The sequence below is a fragment of the Pipistrellus kuhlii genome, unplaced genomic scaffold (genome assembly GCF_014108245.1).
Source record: "Pipistrellus kuhlii isolate mPipKuh1 unplaced genomic scaffold, mPipKuh1.p scaffold_m20_p_13, whole genome shotgun sequence".
NCBI lineage: Eukaryota > Metazoa > Chordata > Mammalia > Chiroptera > Vespertilionidae > Pipistrellus > Pipistrellus kuhlii.
The window spans coordinates 4268439-4288805 of record NW_023425438.1 but is presented as its reverse complement, the minus strand read 5'-3'; the positions used below and the strand labels follow the sequence as shown (position 1 = coordinate 4288805).

At 37.2% G+C, this 20367-nt stretch overlaps 1 protein-coding gene across 24 annotated transcripts in view; it reads left to right on the top strand.

The window, feature by feature from the left end:
* The window catches only part of PUM2 (pumilio RNA binding family member 2), a 67866-nt gene extending 50248 nt beyond the window's left edge, over positions 1 to 17618 (top strand). For 14 of the 24 annotated variants that reach the window (XM_036434677.2, XM_036434669.2, XM_036434665.2 and 11 more), the window contains 8 exons: positions 3324 to 3591; positions 5912 to 6041; positions 8072 to 8206; positions 9942 to 10079; positions 10737 to 10862; positions 11149 to 11270; positions 12036 to 12228; positions 14687 to 17618. In XM_036434677.2, coding sequence (XP_036290570.1) covers positions 3324 to 3591; positions 5912 to 6041; positions 8072 to 8206; positions 9942 to 10079; positions 10737 to 10862; positions 11149 to 11270; positions 12036 to 12228; positions 14687 to 14818 — 1244 coding nt within the window. In that variant the 3' untranslated portion in view covers positions 14819 to 17618. Of the gene's footprint in view, positions 1 to 3323; positions 3592 to 5911; positions 6042 to 8071; positions 8207 to 9941; positions 10080 to 10736; positions 10863 to 11148; positions 11271 to 12035; positions 12321 to 13476; positions 13510 to 14686 lie in introns of those variants that run through there. The other 10 variants (XM_036434680.2, XM_036434671.2, XM_036434679.1 and 7 more) reach the window with 4 other exon arrangements.
* Positions 17619 to 20367: the final 2749 nt, after the last annotated feature.

Sequence of the window (20367 nt, the reverse complement as noted above, 5' to 3'; positions counted from 1 at the left end):
TTTATCAGATTCAGTGATTCAGCATCAGAATCACTTGGAGATTTTGGATGATGTGTTTTCAGTGTTTGAAAACCAAATGTTTAATGTATGTTATAAATTGGATTTTAAATAGTTTTTATTGATTTGAGAGAGAGAGAGAGAGAAACATTGATCAGTTGCCTCCCGCACACACACTGACCGGGTATCAAACCCACAGCCTGGTTATGTGCCTTGACCAGGAATCAGTCTGGTGACCTTTCAGTGCATGAGAATGCTCGACCAACTGCGCCACAGTGGCCAGGACTATAAATTAGGTTTTCCATGCTTCTTAATTTGCAGGGAAAAGAAGGCATCCTGCCCTGAGTGAAATTGTTTTAGTTTTATAAGTGAAAACACTAATTAGTCTTCTAGTAGTGAAATTTTCAAGATTTTAAAAAAAAAATTTGTAATATATTTGTATTGATTTCAGAGAGGAAGGGAGAGAGAAATCTCAATGATGAGAATCATCTATCAGCTGCCTCCTTGCACACCCCATACTGGGAATTGAGCCCACAACTCGGGCAAATGCCCTCATCAGGAATCAAACTGTGGTCTCCTAGTTCTGTGGTCGGCAAACTGTGGCTTGTGAGCCACATGCGGCTCTTTGGCCCCTGGAGTGTGGCTCTTCCACAAAATATCACAGCCTGGGCGAGTCTATTTTGAAGAAGTTGCATTAGAAGAAGTTTAAGTTTAAAAATTTTGGCTCTCAAAAGAAATTTCAATCGTACTGTTGATATTTGGTTCTGTTGACTAATGAGTTTGTCACCACTATTCTAGTTCATCAGTTGGCATTCAACCACTGAGTCACACTGGCCAGGCAAAATTCCGAGATATTTTAAACTCAAGGCAGTTTATCAATATTAGACATTTTAAGCTGTCAGAGAGCATGAGTAGTGTGGTGTTAGTTGCTGATAGAATGTAATTAAAGAATATCTAGACATGGGAGGAATTTCTGTTGCATGTTTCTAGGACTACTTGGGAGATACCAAATAAGGCTGCCATGGTAATTTCTGGAGTAATAGTCTTTATGTTTGAGGTAATAAGCAACAGAGATAGTCATAAGAGGGGAGGCAGTGAACAATTAGGGCGGTACTAGGAAATTTGTGTAAGAAATAAATTTGGAATAATGATGTGAAAACTGGACTAAAGAATAGAGGATGGCCCTAGTCAGTTTGGCTCAGTGAATAGAGCATCAGCCTGTGAACTGAAGGGTCCCGTGTTCGATTCCATCAAGAGCACATGCCCGGTTGCAGCTCAATCCCCAGTAGGGGTGTGCAGAAGGCAGCCAATCAGTGATTCTCTCTCATCATTGATGTTTCTATCTCTCCTTCCTCTCTGAAATCAATAAAAATATAAATAAATAAATAAATAAATAAATAAATAAATAAAAGATGTTCTCTAGCAGGATGCCGTAGGTTTTAGTGTAATTGACACCATCAAAGAGGCCCTTTAAGTGGGAAAATATAATTGTAAAAAGAAATTGGAATGCTAATCATAGCACCTCTATCCCGCAGAAAGGTTAAAGAATTGTTAAGGGACTTGAATGGGCTAGTGATCAGTTATTGTTGAGAACAGTTAATGATACTATATAAATAGAAATAATAATAGTGGTCCAGAAGAGTTAATAGTAAATTGAGACAAGTATTAAGACTCTGAATTCTTTCACCTTTTAGATATAACTGGAATGAACATGAGAATTTGATGTTAGTGGTTTTGGTATATAAAATGACTTGTTAAGTTACACACTTTTAAAGAAATAGAACTGGCCCTTAGGCAGTTGATAATACATAAAACACTCATGAATATTTATTGTATACTTAACAGACATGTGTTAGACACCAGGATTCCAGCATGGGAGTGGATGTAATTTTATGGAACTCATATTGGAGAGGGGGCTAAGGGTTCGAGTGAATATGGATGAAGGGAAATTCAATGAAGAAGAATAAAGCTGGGGACTGAAAGTAAAGCAGTTCACTCCAGGATTGTACCGTTTTTACTGCTCCTTGTCCTTTAACTCTTTTGGCCTAGGCCTCTATACCTTTGCACCGACAGTGTGTCCTTGGTATCATCTTTACCCTGTGGCCTGGTTGTATATACAGCTCTGTTCTACATATAGTTGGTTTACAGTAGCATAAAACTGATGGTGGATTTTTGTTAATATGACCTACTGAATCTGCATTTAGCAATTTTCTATACATTTTCTTTTTTAAAAGGACACTGTCAAGTACTTTTAAAATGGTTATATGTATTAAGGACAATTTTCTGCTTTTATATTTTTGTTTCTATTGACTGCCATTTATTGTTCTTATTTAGAATGGTATATAAGTTAAAGAGGATTTTTATTCATTGTCTTAAAGATCAGTATTAGAGCTCTCTAGGAATAATAAATGTTATGTATTACTGTGATTTCTTTTCAATATATATTTTATTGATTTTTGTACAAAGTGGAAGGGAGAGAGATAGAGAGTTCGAAACATCAATGAGAGAGAGTCATCGATCAGCTGCCTCTTGCACACCCCCTACTGGGGATATGCCCGCAACCAAGGTACATGCCCTTGACCGGAATCGAACCCGGGGCCCTTCAGTCCCCAAGCCGACGCTCTATCTATTGAGCCAAACCGGTCCCGGCTATTACTGTGATTTCTTATAAGATAGTACTTAGAGTATTAAACAATATTTTAAAATAGTGTGACATTTGAACTTATTGTCTAATATTGTGGTTTTTTTAACTTACAAAAACTAATCAATGTGTTAACTAAGAAATGATTTTTTTTACACAGAAGTATACACTTCTTAATGCACTGTTAAATATATTACAGATTAGCCTCTAGTGTTCCTTTAATACTCCAAATAAATTTTAGTCAAACTCCTTTTCAGTGGCTTCAAACCTGAGTTGGCTAATTATTTGTAACTTGCTTGTTAATGTAGCTGAAAGTTTTATTGGTAGTTTCAGTATTCTGTTATTGATATTAGTATGTATGACATTAGTTGTTATAATTATGTTTTAAACCATGCTTCCAAGAACAAATGCAGGTTTTGTGTGATATTAGATGTTATAATTATACAGTAAACTGCCAAGAATAAATACAGTTTTTCCTCATGTTTTCTAGTCTCTTTTCCCCATATCTCACAGCACACACATTAAGTAAATGTGTGAGATTTTTCTCCCATTTTTATTTCTTTGTTAAAATGTAAAGGAATTAGTTGGGTGAAAAATTTCTACTGACTGAATTTTTAGTTTAAATACTTTATTTGAGGAATGACTTTGTCAAAACTATTTTCTAACCATAACTGCTTTGTTGTAGGAGGACTGACAAATGGTAGTGGTCGCTATATCTCTGCAGCCCCCGGAGCAGAAGCAAAGTATCGAAGTGCTTCTAGCACTTCCAGTCTGTTCAGCTCCAGCAGCCAGCTCTTTCCTCCTCCGAGGCTTCGGTATAACAGGTCTGATATTATGCCTTCAGGCCGCAGTAGATTATTGGAAGATTTCAGAAATAACCGCTTCCCAAACCTGCAACTTAGAGACTTGATTGGACACATAGTTGAGTTTTCTCAAGACCAGCATGGTTCTAGGTAAGTGGTTATGATTTTGATACTTTCCACTACATTTTTAAAAAAATGTTTAATCTTGTTGGATATATATTTTTATTTTAGAATGAGGGGGGTGGGGGAGAGAGATATCAGTTGCCCCCCATATTCCCCGATTGGCAATCAAACCTACAACCCAAGTATGTGGTGTGTCTGGGAATTGAACCCACAACCTTCTGGTATATGGATCGACGCTCCAACCAACTGAGCCACACCAGCCAGAGCCACGGCATTTTTATCTTAGAAATTGCTACCTTGTAAAAGCCTAATTTTTTTTTTTACTAGAATCATTTAATTTGCATAAAAGTTTAAAGCTTTTTAAAAAATAAATACCTACTATGGATTATATTTTTGTCTTTTATATTAGGATAAATAGTAAAAATACAGGTTTAGATTTTTAAGTTTCCAATTTTCTTTTATGAGAATTGTAGTGCCTTTTTATTGGATTATTTTTATTACATTGACTAAATCATTTAACATCTTTAAATTTTCTTAAAATATTTTGAATTCTGCCTAGCCAGGCATGACTCAATGTTTAAGCTTTGACCTATGAACTAGGACGTCACAGTTTGATTCCAGGTTGGGGCATGTGCCTAGATTGCAGGCTTGGTCCTCAGTGTGAGGCGTGCAGGAGGCAGCTGATCATTGATTCTCTCTCATCATTGATGTTTCTCTCTCCTTCGCCCTTTCTCTCTGAAATCATTAAAATATGTTTTTAAAAAATTTCATTTGTGGACTTGAAGCATCCCTGATGTATATATATCTTTAAAAAAAAAAAAAAAAAAGTTAAAAACCAGTTAAATGCTTTTGTGTTCCTTTATAGATTTACTAGAGGTCCGATGCATGAAATTCGTTCAAGAGTAGGCCTTGCTTCCCTCTGGCTCCTGGGACACAGGCTTCCCTTGCAGCCCCGGCTTTGTCTGGAAGGATGTCCGGTCCAATTAGCATATTATTATAGATATTCAATGTTACTTAGCTTAAATTGAAACATTCACTTTTGTTATAGAAATATTTGGTGCCTTTGTACATTTTATTTTTTAATTCTTTCCCAAAGACATGCTTTTTTAAAATTGATTTTAGAGATAGAGGAAGGCGGGGGTGGGGGGAAACATCAGTGTGAGAGTGGAATATCGATCAGTCGACTCCCTCACACTCCCCAACTGAGGATCAAACCTGTAACATGGGTGTGTACAGGACAATGCTCCAACCAGCTAAGCCACAGTTGCCAAGGCAGTGCCTTTGTACATTGTATGTATATACTGTAATGCTTGAGGTAGTTGTGACCAGGGCTGGGCCGCGGAGGAGCCTGCAACTGAGGTACATACCCTGACCAGAACTGAACCCAGGATTCTTCAGTTTGCAAGCTGGTGCTCTGTCCACTGAGCCAAACCAGCTAGGCTTGAGGTTGTGTGCTCAAGATACAGCACAGAAAGGAGAATGGTAATAGAATCCTAATACATTTATCAAATTGAGGTGTTTGCTTTTTTTATAGTTTTAAGATAAAACTGAAATTTTTAGTATATGTGCTGCTGAAGAGAGCACTAAAACTGAAATTTAAAAAATATAGTTATTGATTAGATAGCTGTATATAAATTTTATCTCTCTCTCTAGTTGCAAGTTCCTGAAGAGTAGCAAATGAACCTGTGTCATTCACAAAGGCTAGCTTATAAGGGATTCAGTTGCGTTGGATGAGCTTTATTTCTAAGGGTTCTTTTGTTCTGTTCTAAAAAGATATTTAATACTATTTTATGCATATCTGAAAATACATGAATAACCAGTAAAATGTTTGTGATTTTCTTTTTGATTATAATACAACTGGAACTAATTTAAATATCTTTACATTCTTGTTTTTTGCCTGTCTAACTAGTAATTTTAAATTAAAGGTGTTGTAAAAGAAATGCTTCATAACTATTTTCTTTTTGTCTTACCTTGGCTGTCCACTGTAGAAATGTGTTAGTACTATTTCTGAAAAGAATTGTGTTTGTGTGGATTAGGGGCGTAAGTACTTGAGTCATACGAATTTTTTTAATATATTTTATTGATTTTTTACAGAGAGGAAGGGAGAGAGATAGAGAGCTAGAAACATCGATGAGAGAGAAAAATCGACCAGCCGCCTCCTGCACACCTCCTACCGGGGATGTGCCGCAACCAATGTACATGCTCTTGACTGGAATCGAACCTAGGACATTTCAGTCCGCAGACCGACACTCTACCACTGAGCCAAACCGGTTTTGGCAGTCATACGAATTTTGAAGGATCTTGTTTTCAGTGTACCGTCATGCATTTAAACTTTTTTTCCATGTAGGTTCATACAGCAAAAACTAGAGAGAGCTACTCCAGCTGAGCGACAGATGGTTTTTAATGAAATTTTACAAGCAGCATATCAATTAATGACAGATGTTTTTGGCAACTATGTTATACAAAAGTTTTTTGAGGTAAGCACCCATTCATGTTTGTATAACTAAGTAAGTATGTGCTCAAAACTTAGAAAAGCTCAGGAAGTTGGGTAAAAATCATTTTTACATAAAAATATATGAGCTTAGGTGGAAATATTTGCAAATTATATAAAATATTTATTTTATATACACACTATTTAAAGAACAACTAAAGTTCAAAAAAGACAACTCAATTGAAAAGTGAACAAAGGACTTGAATAGACATTTTTTCATAGATGATATACAAATGCCAATAAGTATAAAGCTCAACATCCGTATTTATTGGGGAAACATTTTAAAACCACAATGAGATTTCGCTTTACATTTATTAGGATGACAAATTTTAAAAATGGAAAACAACAAATGTTGGTGGAGATGTGAAGAAGTTGTAATCCTTTTACATTCATTGTTGGTGGAAATGTAAAATGGTTCAGCTGCTGTGGAAAAGTTTTGCATTTCCTCAAAAACTAAACTAAACATAACATTGCTATACAACCCAGCAATTTTGCTCCTAGATATATACAGGATGGGTCAAAATACATATTATAGTTGTGAGTAGGCAAAACAGTTTTTCTTGTATTATTAATTATTATATTTTCCATATAAACAACTGTAAACCTACTTTTGCCCCATACTGTATATACCCAAAGAAATGTTCATTATAGTATACAGAATAGCCAGAAGGTGGAAACAACCCAAATGCCCAACAGATAAATGGATGGGTCTACCTTAAAATGGAAGGTTCATGTTTATCCTAATTAATAACTGAAAATACAAAGCATTGGGAGTAAGTCTTTACTTGGATTTGTTAGATATTATCCTTCCTATATAATAAAAGGCTAATATGCAAATTGTCCCCTCAACTGGGAGTTCAACCCGGAGTTCAAATGGGGACGGGGAAGGCTGGCCCCTTGCCCCGGCCAGCCCTGTCCTGCCCTGATCAGCCCCCAACCCTGACTGGGGACAGGGCTGGCTCGCCAACTACTTGTGGTTCTGCCTCCCAGCTGGCCCGGCCCAATCCTATCTATTGGGGTGGGCCAGCCAGACTTCACCCATGCACAAATTCATACACCAGGCCTCAAGTTTATAATTTACCTGATTATTTATAATTAAACATCTGTGTTGTAGTTTATGTCAGAATATAGTTGAGAATTAATCAGTTTGTATGGCTCAGATTCATTATTAACCCTTTGCACTCCGAACCATTCTGGACATTGGCTACCAGCTACTCGACTCTACTTTGCGGCAGACACGTGCGTTGAATTAACTCAATTCCCCGTAATCACTAATTAACTGCAATGTCTCCCCTGAGAGGGACATCCGAGTGATATGCTAGAATTCCGATGTCCCCTGAGAGGGGACAGCGGAGTGCAAAGGGTAAAATCTAGAGGCCCAGTGCATGAAATTTGTGCACAGGGGTTGGGGAGTCTGTTCCTCAACCCAGCCTGCACCCTCTCCAATCTGGGATCCCTCTCACAATCCAGGACTCCTGCCTTCCAACTGCTCACCTGCCTGCCTTCCTGATTGCCCCTAACCATTTCTGCCTGCCAGCCTGATCACCCCTAACTGCTCCCCTGCCAGTCTGGTCCCCCCAGCTGTCCTACCCTGCAGGCCTGATCCCCACCAACTGTTTTCCCCTGCAGGCCTGGCTCCCTCGATCCCCCAAATGCCCTCTCTTGCAGGACTGGTCTCCTGCTGACCTGGTCATCAACTGCCCTCCTCTGCTGGCCCGGTCACCCCTAACTGCCCTCCTCTGCAGGCCATCTTGTGGCAGCCATCTTGTGTCCACATGGGGGTTTGAAATGAAAAGTGAAGGCGCATGTTAACATTTTTTACCCCAAAGAAAGGAATACACTTGTCATTTCAAGCATTTCTGAATCTTAGTTAACTTTACCTCAATGTCTCCTCCCTTCATAATACCCAAATGTGGTATTTTAAAAGTCGATTCAGTAAGTTACAAACAGTGGGTTGTTTAAGTTTAGCAAAGTAGCTTTATGATCACTTTTTAATATTATTTTTCTCTCTGTCAGTTTGGGAGTTTGGATCAAAAATTAGCCCTGGCTACTCGTATTCGTGGTCATGTTCTACCGTTGGCCTTGCAGATGTATGGCTGCCGTGTTATTCAGAAAGCATTAGAGTCTATTTCATCTGACCAGCAGGTAATTGTAAGTTAAGACAAAATTTTTGTATTTTTTTCAGTTTTTAAATTACTTTTTTTTGTCTTACAATAATTTTGGAGTGAAATATTACGTTTTCAGTTAAACTAAAAGATTTTTTTAAACTGTATTAAACAGTAAGTTATTAATTAAAAGTTATACAGCAGCCCTAGCTGGTTTGGCTCAGTGGATAAAGTATTGGCCTGCAGACTGAAGGGTCCCAGGTTCAATTCTGGTCAAGGGCACCTGCCTGGGTTGCGGGCTTGATCCCCAGTAAGGGGCATGCAAGAGATGGCCAAGCAATGATTCTCTCTCATTATTGATGTTTCTCTCTCCTTTTCTCTCTGAAATCAATAAAAATAAATATATTTTTATAGTTATACAACAGATTTTTGCTCTGCTCTCTATTTTCTTCATCATTTCATCTCTTTCATGAAGATATCTTATTACCTACTGTGTGATAAGCAGAGTGCGAGACAGTGGATGTTTTGCTATCACTTGCTTATTTGATTTTTTGTCATATTGGGAATACATTTTACTATTTCCAATGTTTATTTGGATTATATTTATAATTATAAGAATGAAGTTTTGTAAATCTCACTCATCAGGAAAAGTAGCCTAAGAATTAACAAGATTTATAATTCTTTAAAAGAAAATACATATAAATTAAATGGTAAATATGCCTACCATGTTCTTGGATGGAAAAGTCTAAATATTTTAAGTTAAAGGATTAATTGCAATTTGAAAATCGCATACCAAGAATTTTTTTTAATAACTGATGGAAATAATTTTTTAATTGAATATATGTTACAATGAGGAAATATCAATAAATTTGATAATGTAGTACCTTAGACCTTCTCTGTAGGCTCAAACTGGTATAGATACTTTAAAGTTATTTTAAGTTTCTTTAATATTTAAAAATATAAAGCTCTTGGGAGTAAGCTTTACATGAGCCAGTTAATGAATAATGAAGGGTAGTGTTTTTGGATTTTTTTTTTTTAAATATATTTTTATTGCCCTAAATGGTTTGGCTCAGTGGATAGAGCATCGGACTGCAGACTGAAGGGCCCCAGGTTCGATTCTGGTCAAGTGCATGTACCTTGGTTGTGGGCACATCCCCAGTAGGGGGTGTGCAGGAGGCTGATAGGTGTTTCTCTCTCATCAATGTTTCTAACTCTGTTCCTCTCCCTTTCCCTGTAAAAATTAGAAATATATTTATTTAATTGATTTCAGAGAGGGAAGGAGAGGGAGAGAGAGATCAATGATGAGAATCATCTGCATGTCCCCTACTGGGGATTAGCTCACAACCTGAGCATGTACTCTAACCAGGAATTGAGCCATGACAATCACTGAGCCATGCTGGACTCATACAGTCATTTAAAATAATTATTTTAGGGAAGAGTAGTGCTAAGTAGAGGAAAAAGTTCTGAATGAGTTATATTAGTTGTCAGCTGAGAAAGATGAATAGAGGACGTACACAGTAAAGATAGTAGTTTAAATATGGCCAGTTCATCACTAGATTATATTTCAGTTGGTATAATTCAAATTATAATCTTGTAAAAATTTTTAGTAATTTTCACCTTAATTGGCTTCTGCAAATTATACTTTGTTGGGGAGGGTTAAACTTGGATATGAAAAAAAATTGCAAACAAAATTTTGATTATACCTTTGTTCTCGTTTCAATATTTGTAATCCTGTTATGTTTGATGAGGCAGTTATTTAAACGTCATCTTCTCTTCTTCAGAGTGAAATGGTAAAGGAGCTAGATGGTCATGTACTCAAATGTGTGAAAGATCAGAACGGGAACCATGTTGTACAAAAATGCATTGAATGTGTTCAGCCACAGTCACTCCAGTTCATCATTGACGCTTTCAAGGGACAAGTAAGATTTTTTTTTTTTTTTTTTGCTTCTACCTAGTTAGCCTATGTAGTGGTGCATTATTTTAGATTTTGAGTGTTAATACATTTTTCATAAGTCACAAGATAATACCCAGTACTTTCATACAAAAAATAGGAGACAAAATAGTGAATGTACACTAATTTCTGCCTCTGTCAATACCTCCATTGTTTTGAAGCTGAGAAATAGAAATATGAGTTTAATTACATTACTTTAAGAAGTTAAGATAACCTCTGTTAGGATTGTACACCAATTTTTCCCCAAATTTCTTGGGAGAAAAGTGAGGAAAACTTAAATCTATATAATAAAAGACAAATATTAATTAGTAACAAATACATTGTAATTAATAGTTTCTAATTACAGTGTGCACTGTCCTCATTCCACAATACATTTCTTCTCATTACATGTTTTTCATCTTCTGTTTAGGTTCCTTTTAATCAAAATATCTATTAACACTTAAATTGAGCCCCCCATGGATTAATGCAATTTGAAAATCACATAATTTTTAAATTGAGAATGTGTTACAATGGGGAAATATCAATAAATTTGATGATGTACTAAATGTGAATTCCCCACCATTTTATTTAAATTAATTCATCGGGTCAGAGAATGGAAATTTTAATTCTTCCCATTTTTTTTAAGGTGTTTGTACTTTCAACTCATCCTTACGGATGCAGAGTAATCCAGCGCATCCTAGAGCACTGCACTGCAGAACAGACCTTGCCTATCTTAGAAGAACTCCACCAACACACCGAGCAGTTGGTCCAGGTAAGCTCCCTCATAATATGGAGAAAAAAAAAAAAAAAAATATATATATATATATATATATATATATATATATATATATATATATATATATATATATATATATATATGGTTAATAACTTCCTTAAATTAATACACTGTAGGCACACTGTGAGACAAAAGCTAGTGTATTCTGACTACATACTACTACTATGTTTTGTTTTTTAGAAAAATGCTTAATATTTTTTTAAAGAATAATCATTCTTAAGGAATGACTTAAAGAAAATAATTTTTAAATATCTTTACTTAGGATCAGTATGGCAATTATGTTATTCAACATGTACTGGAACATGGTCGACCTGAAGACAAGAGCAAAATTGTTTCCGAGATCAGAGGAAAGGTCTTAGCCCTGAGTCAACACAAATTTGCCAGGTATTGCATTATTTTCTAGTTCTAAAGATCTGTTCTTTCAACTCTTTGGCTGTTATTAATAAGCACAGAAATGCATATAGAACGTAACACTGAAATATAATCTTTAGTAGAGCCAAAAAGCACATGCAGAACATTGCTTTTATTCTTAAAGAATCAACATGACAAATTAGTTTGCCCACATATACTATTTTTGAAATCTGTAGTTAGAAAATTATGTCCCCAAGACCTCTGAGTAAATGCAAATTTATTTATACATGTTTGTGAAACCTTATTAGTTCCCCATTTTAAAATTATAATATTAATTACAATTTAATTATGATTTTAAGAGGCCCATAATTAAACTTGTGGAAAGTCCAATATGTGTCCTTCTATGATATCAATTTGTTTTAAAAGTAATTGTAAGAGCTGAAACCAGTTTGACTCAGTGGATAGAGCATCGGCCTGCGGACTGAAGGGTCTCAGGTTCAATTCCGGTCGGGGGCATGTGCCTTGGTTGCTGGCACATCCCCGGTGGGGATGTGTGCAGGAGGCAGCTGGTCTCTCTCATTGATGTTTCTAGCTCTCTATGCCTCTCCCTTCCTCTCTGTAAAAAATTCAATAAAATATATATATTACTTAAAAGTAATTGTAAGAGAATTATAAAAGATTTCCATCTTGATTCTTCTGTCTTCCAGTGTATTGAACAAATTCTTCAAAAGTCAAGGAAAGTTTGCTAAAAGGAAAGAGTAACAATATAGTTTTTTGTGTATGTGCTTTAATTTTCAGCAATGTAGTAGAAAAGTGTGTTACTCATGCCTCCCGAGCTGAGAGAGCTTTACTGATTGATGAAGTTTGCTGCCAGAATGACGGTCCTCACAGTGCCTTATACACCATGATGAAGGACCAGTATGCCAATTATGTGATTCAGAAGATGATTGATATGGCTGAACCTGCTCAGAGAAAGATAATCATGCACAAGGTAATGCATTTACTAGCATTGAAAACAGTTAATTCGATTTATGTGGCTTTAGGCTATGCATCTGATTCCCCTAGGTTTTAAATTTCCTTGTCTTAATATATAAAAACCCAGAGTCCATGGCGACCAAAGGCTCCACAGACTAGAAGTCTGTCCCACAGTCAGTGCTGGCACTGTCTGCCCAGGAGGCTGCGGATCAGGCCCAGAGAGAGACCTGGAGGGAGAAGCAGGGTCTGAACCGTAGCCTCTGTGGCTGCTGTTGATCAGTCCTTGCCTCTCTCTTTCTCTCTGGGCCTGGCCAGCAGCCACACCTCTTTTTCTCTCTGGCCTCCAGGAGGGCTGCAGATCAGCCCTGCCTCTCTGATCAGGCCTGGAGAAAGGCCCAAAGCCGCTGACTGACACAGAAACTGACAAATCGGAACCAAATCTGGGTAAACTGCGAAGGTGGAGTCTAAGGTGGGATTTTAAGGGCCACAGCAGTTTGGTGTAAGGTGTAAGAAAACCGCTTAATTTTTTAATGACCAATTTGGCAATGTAGTGCATATAGCTGGTTCTCAGTCCATATATAGGGATTATGTATTTTTGTCTGCCAAGAATATCTCCTGCTGAAAAAGGCCTTCCTGCCACCCCCCCCCCCCCAACTGAGCAATCCTATTCTATATAATTTATACCAATAATAGGGTAATATGCTAATTAGACCGGGTCCACAGACCATCTTCCGGACGTTGGAATTCCTTCCGGACAAAGCCATGGTGGTGGGGGCTGAGGCAGGGCAGTTGGGGGTGAGATCAGGCTGGCAGGGAAGGGCAGTTAGGAACTAGTGGTCCCTGATTGCAAGAGAGGTAATCCGATTGGAGAAGGTGCAGGCTGGGCTGAGGAAAACCTACCCACCCCCACCCCCTGTGCACAAATTTTGAGAAACCAGGCCAGTAGTATATGTTATAACTAGGGTGGTGGTGGAAGGTAATAATACCCTGATTTTACATTAGTATAGTGTACCCTTTATTAAATTCTTAAGGTGATGTGTTCAATAAAATCAAATTCATTTCTTATCTATTTATCTACCTTTAGCATTGTTCTTCTCTTCCCCATCTTATTTTGGCATACTTGATTTGCCATTTTACATGGGAGGAACATCCTATTTTAAAAATCTAATTAGATTTTCTCAATAACATAATACATTTTCCAGAGACAGAGTTTATGTTTATTTAATTGTTTTAAATCAGGTTGTTTTTTCTAACTTCTTCCTGGAATCTAATAATTTTGTAAAGACATCATTAAGTTCCATAGAAAAATTTATTAAAAAGAACACTGGAGGAAATAATATTTAAAAACTCTTGATCTTGCCGAAACCGGTATGGCTCAGTGGATAGAGCATCGGCCTGTGGACTGAGAGGTCCCAGGTTCGATTCCGGTCAAGGGCATGTACCTTGGTTGCAGGCATATCCCCAGTGGGGAATGTGCAGGAGGCAACTGGTCGATGTTTCTCTCTCATCGATGTTTCTAGCTCTCTATTCCTCTCCCTTCCTCTCTGTAAAAAAATCAATAAAATATATTTACAAACAAACAACTTTTTATCTTTTTCTAAATTTAGTCATTTAAAAAATAGAATAACATACATAACCTCTTTGGATTCCTCCTTATATTAAAGAGAAAATGATCCTGTGTGATCATAAAAATATTTTTGGCCTTTTGATTTTTAAAATTTTTCAGCTGATGTATTAAATTTTCTACTGTTTTATAAATATATTTTTATTGGTTTCAGAAAGAGAGAGAGAGAAATATCATTGATGAAAGAAAATCATTGATCGGCTGCCTTCTTCATGCCCCAGTTGGCATGTGCCTGACTGGGAATTGAACAGTGATCTGGTTCATAGGTCAAAGCTATTTGGGCAATTTCTAATATTTTAACTGTAATCAGCAGTGCTTTATATGAATGTCTTTGCATTAATGTTTTTGTAAGGAAAATATTTAGAGTGGAATTGCAGGTAGAGCTACGTAAACATTTTACTTCATTTTAATAGGTACTGCCAAGTTGCTCTCAGTTTGCACATCTATTTAGTCAGTATATGAAAAGGGTACCTGTTTTACATTATCTCATAACTTCCAATTATTTATAAAGTTCTTGCCAATCTAAATAGGAAGATAATGTTGTGATTTCTTTCATTTATATTTTCAAACATATTAGTAAGATATTGGACATCTTAAATGTATTAGCCACATCTGACCACTTGTTTATGTTTTCTGCTTTGTTTTGTATTGAATTTTTGTCCAGCTGTCTCGTTACAAGATTCTGCCTTTCTAGACTGGTAGCTCACTAAGGGTACTCTTCTGCTGTGCTTAGAGCCCCACTGCTATTCTTTGAAAATCCCAATTCTTCTAAAGTACTCGGATATGGGGCACTTATTTAAGAAATCCGAAACTAAAAGAACTTATCCTAAGCAGAGCGTTTGTTTTTCAGATTCGACCTCACATTACTACTTTGCGCAAATACACATACGGGAAGCATATACTGGCCAAGCTGGAAAAATACTATTTGAAAAATAGTCCAGATCTAGGGCCTATTGGAGGACCACCAAATGGAATGCTATAAACGAAAAAGAGAAGATATGTAACCATAACCACGTGAAAAGAACGTTTCTTTTGTGAATTATCAAAACACAACTCAACTATGAATCTTCAAAATTTTTTTTAAAGCAAAACTATTTATTGACTTAATTCATCCATTTGTAAATTTTTTAAGGTTCTTGTGTATATTTGGGGGGTGGGAGTGGTGAATTATAAACGATATTTCACCCTGAGTGGAGACCTATCAGATTGGATTGCTGGCAAAGCACAGAATGCCTGTATATGATGTAACTGTATCAAAAAAAGCTGTCACATATTTTGTAAATTTTTACCTTGTAAAGCCACAAAAATAGTTTTTAAAGGAAAAAGTACAGTATTCTTTTAATAAACTGGCTTGCAGTCTGGTAGGTCTGTGGACCCCATAGCACAACAGGTTTATAGAGATGTATATAGAAATATAGTCTTTTTTTTCCTTTTGTCCTTTGTGTGAAGCCTTTTATAACAGATTAACAATCAACTACATAAATATTATTCATATTTTTAAAAAGTTAAGTTGTATTTTGGTAATTCACAATCAATCATGCAAATAAAATTCAGCAAGTAAGATAAGAATTAAATGATTTGAGATGAAAAGAACTTAACATTATTTACAGTGGATGTGGTTTTAATCAAATACTGCCCTAAAATGTCTCTGGCAATGTACAAAAGTATTGTATATACTTAACATATGTAATTGTTGTAAGAGATAGGAAAAAAAAAATCATGGTGACACTTCCATCCAGTTAAGTGCACTAAACAGAAAGTTAAGTCCTATTTTAACTTTTCGGTTTGGTTTGCAATGAAAAAGAGTGGAAATTTGTATATTGTTTTGCTTATAGAATTACAAGGACATGTTGAGGAAGTGTTGAGCTTTATTTTGCTTTTTCATAGTAGATTTCAGAAAGTAGGAACCAGATAGAGGTGAAAAGGGGGCCACTGAAAAGTGAGTTTGATAGCTCAACATTTAAGCATGATTACATATTCAGATAGCCTTTTTTGCTTCCTATAAATATATGCATTGTGTGTGTAGTGATAGATGGTAAGTTTCAATTTGGAAAAGCAAATCTTGTTTCAGTGTTTATTACAGAAGCCTTGCTAATTTAATAGTAACGCTTTCCTTGGTTGTACAGGTGTACATTTGTAAACCATCATGCTGTAAATGGAATTTGTTTTATCTCTTTGGGAAACATTTGCATTTTAGTGTACATTTATGTCCCTGCCCTCTCTGACCTGGCATATAGTGTTGTATAATGTAAATTTATTTCTCCAAATCAAGAGTGGTTTTTTAAAAATTTTTTATCTTTATATGATTTCAGAAGTATGAACCAACTTTCTTTTTATTATGATGAGAAACATTTTGTTTTATAACATAGTTAATACGGACATGCTAGGATTTGGATCCCTTTCAAGAAGTCAGGGTATTGTGCATAACAGAAAGTATTGGACTGAGATATTTGGTTAACATATAGGCCAATGCTTTTTCCATCGATTAAATGTGATGTGACTTTTTTCTTTGTACAGAAGAGTACTGTATTTTTGGATAGCCTACTCCCAAGTAAGAGCAAATCTGTATGATAACATTTTTTTCTCTGGACATAAGACATAACAGTAACACGATGTACATTTACAAGCGGCCTTATGTACATTTCCCAACAATCTTTTTAAGGCAAAATTGTGACCATATGTGTATAATTAAAATCGTTTTTAATCCTTTGCCTATGAAAATATTTTGGAAAAAAAACTTGCTTTGTATATTCAGTTTCTGAAAGATAAAGAAAGTGCTTTGTATTTTGTTGAAGTCAGTATTTTGTATAAAACATTTACGTTGACCCACTTACGTTTAGTGCTGAAAACTAATGAACCATGCTATCTCTTTAGATTGAACATTAAGGGATTTTTACTAGGAAGTCTGCAGAAGAAAAGCAATCTTCTGAGCACAATATTGAATATAAAGGTTTTTATCACTTAGCTGCTCGTATCATGAACCTAAAAATAATGGCATGAAGTTTGGGGTGCCAGGCATACTTTTTCATATTTTTTTTGAGTTGCTCTGGTTTTTTTAACCCAACATTCCATGCTGAGGCCATTATATCCAACCACTTGTCACTGTCACTTGTCAGTCACACTGGTTCATCATGTCCCCGTCACAGTGGCAGTGCTTCCCCCACAAAGCTGCTCTCCCACCTTCCCGCCTTGGTTTTGCCAGCCTTGGTGTCTTGTCCCCGCGTCCAATTTTTGTTCCCAGTATCAAGTCAGCTCATGGTTTCAGGATCCAGTTGTCCTTGTTGAAGATTGGAAGTGACTTTCTTGGATTTGCACAGTTGGATTCCTGATTTCCCTTTATCCGCAGCCTCTGTTGGCACAGCAGTTACCTAGGGAATAGCACACTGGGAGGCAGCCCTCTCCTGGGGCCCTGATGGTCCCATGTGTCTTGACAACCTAATCCACCCAGTACTTCAGGGCCTATTCTAGAAAAGGAAATGTCATTGTAGACATGTTACGGTCTGCCATGGTGGGTACCCACCTGTGATTTCACTTTTAATAAAAGTTGGCTTGGAGTTTTGGTAAAATCTGAAAATGGTATTTCACAATAAAGAATCTTAACTGGCAGAGCCACTTAGGCTTTACTCTTGAGTGTCTCCTTTCAACATGGATTGTTTCTGGACCAGTTTGTCTTAAGTCCTGGCTCTTATTGGTTCATATGAAATAATGTTATCTTCACTTCTTTGTATATTATGTATAAATTAGAAAATGAAAAATGTGTGAATAACATTGTATGAAATAAATCTGGTCTTGTGTTTTTCTCTAGATAAATACCCCCTTGTACCTCAGTTTAATTCAGATTGCCCGTTCAAGTGTACTCTGACTAAAGGAAAACAAAAAATATTTTTATTGCATGGCCACCAGTCTGGAGCCACTGATCCTCTGATGGTATCAATCCCCTCTTTTGATCAATTTCAGGATTTCTGTCTAATTACATAGCGGGTTTATACACTTTGGGTTTGTGAACTCATCAAACTTCAGTGCTTTACCCTGGGGTAGTACTAGTTCTAAATCCTCATTGATCTTAAGAATTGAGAAGTATTTAAAGATACCCAGAACCTAATTCGCAACTAATGCTAGTACTATTTCCCTTTTCCTGTCCCTGCTATACCTATTTAAAATAAAACCACACATAATTTGATAGCATCCAAAATGGAGATTACATAAGACTAAAAGGGAAAAGGAATTTTCATTGTATACATTGTTTATCCTCAGTTTTTATGTTACTTTGGCTCTTATTTGAGCTGAAATCAACCCTTCTGAAATTGTTGACCTGCCCCACTTTGCAGTGATGAAATTAAGATTCTGTAAAGGAAGTCAATAATACATCCTCCACTCTGGCTACGTAAGCATGGTATTCTTGCCCTCATGACTGGTTTCTCTGGTTTAGAGGGGAGGGCAGAGAAACCCCTAGGAGCAGTATTCACTGTCTACCGCAGTGTTTTTCAACCTTTTTTGGGCAAAGGCACACTTGTTTCATGAAAAAAATCACGAGGCACACCACCATTAGAAAATGTTAAAAAATTTAACTCTGTGCCTATATTGACTATATATAAAGTAATTCTCTTGAATAGGAATCAAATAAACACAAAGTATTTTATAATTACTTTATTATGAAATATTAAGTAAACAAAATAGTGAAAAATTATAAAATTCTTGTCTTGTCTGCACCTACGGCACACCAGGCAACATAGTGTGCCGCGGAACAGCGGTTGAAAAACGCTGGTCTACCGTACTTACGCGGACCCAACTAACATCTGAGGGGGAGCTGGTGCCCTGACTTTCAGCAAATTCACTTACGATAACAGGTGAGGGAATAGAGTTTTGTGGCATCCGGTGCTCCCTAGGAGAGAGGCAGGCCTAGGTTGGGCCCTAAGGAATATGGGCAAATGACCCTCCATGCCACATGTGTCAAACACAAGGCCCGCGGGCCAAATCCGTCCCGCCAGGCCTTGCAATGTGGCCCGCACCGCGCTGTCATCACTGCACTCCGCTGCGTTTCCATCACAATGACAGTTTATGACTGTTCAGTAAACCACTCGGCCCGTGATTTAGGCTGGATTTTAGATTTTGGCCCCTTCTCTGATTGAGTTCGACACTCCTACTAGGCCTTGAAGTTACCTATAAAGGAGGAAGAATATCCTGACTGCCCATGAATGTTGGGTCTGAGGGGATACTTGATGCTAAACCTAACAGCTGCAGTATAATAAAAGCATAATATGCTAATTAGATTGGATGTCATGGACGACCTCCCAGACAAAGCCAGGCTGCAAGGGAAGCCTGGGTCCCGGGTGCCAGAGTGAAACGAGTGCCGGCAGCCAGGGGAAGTAAGGCCTACTCTTGCATGAATTTCGTGCATCAGGCCTTGAGTCTGATATATATATATATATATTAGCCTGTATATGCAAATTGACCTGGCTATGACGTGCACTGACCACCAAGGGACAGACAATGCAATATATATATATATATATATATATATATATATATATATATATATATATATATATATATATATATATTAGCCTGTATATGCAAATTGACCTGGCTATGACGTGCACTGACCACCAAGGGACAGACAATGCAGGAGCTGCCCCCTGGTGGTCAGTGTCTCCCACAGGGGAAGTGCAGCTCAGCCAGAAGCCCGGCCCGTGGCTGGCAAGCACAGTGGTGGTGGTGGGAGCCTCTCCCACTTCCCACAGCAGCACTAAGGATGTTGGACTGAAGGCTAAGGCCCAGGGCTCCCGGACTGAGAGGGTGCAGGCCGGGCTGAGGGGACATTCCCCCCGCACCCCCAGTGCATGAATTTTGTGCACCGGGCCTCTAGTAGATTATACAAGCTTAAAAACATAGTTGAACTTTACTACCTCCAAATTCTGTAGACAATTTCTCACTTTTACATTACAGTAATAGAAGATTTTTTTCCTACTTATTTACCAGTATCTTAAGCCAGATGAAGTTGCCCTGTATTCTACTTGGTAACTGAGGAATTTGCTAGGCTAACATTAGTTGAAATTTTGTCGGACATCAGGGTGTAATGCATCAGTTTGGACTCTGGAATTAGAATGCCCAGATTCCAAACCCTTTTCGCTTTTACATCGTCAGGCAAACACTATCTTTTAAGCCTTAGTTTCCTGGTGGTGTGGGAAAGGGAAATGATCCCCACCTCCTAAAATTGTGAGGGTTAAATGAGAATGCGGACACATGGCCAGTGAGGACCCTGGCTCCTGCTGTAGTGAGTTAAAAAAGGTGTGGTTTTGTTTTGTTTTTTAATTTGCCTCATAACGGCCTCAAAACATTTGGTTTAGAGTGCTTTTATGTTTCTGCAAGCAAGATCTTAAAGTTGCAGAAAAATCACTGACTCAGTAGGAAAACTTTTGAAGATATGATTAAGTAGTTTTACAGCATTTTAATGTTTTTTGCTGTTGTTCTAATATAAGTAATGGTTATGCTCAGAGGTATATGGCTGCCAGAATGGAGAGATGACAATGA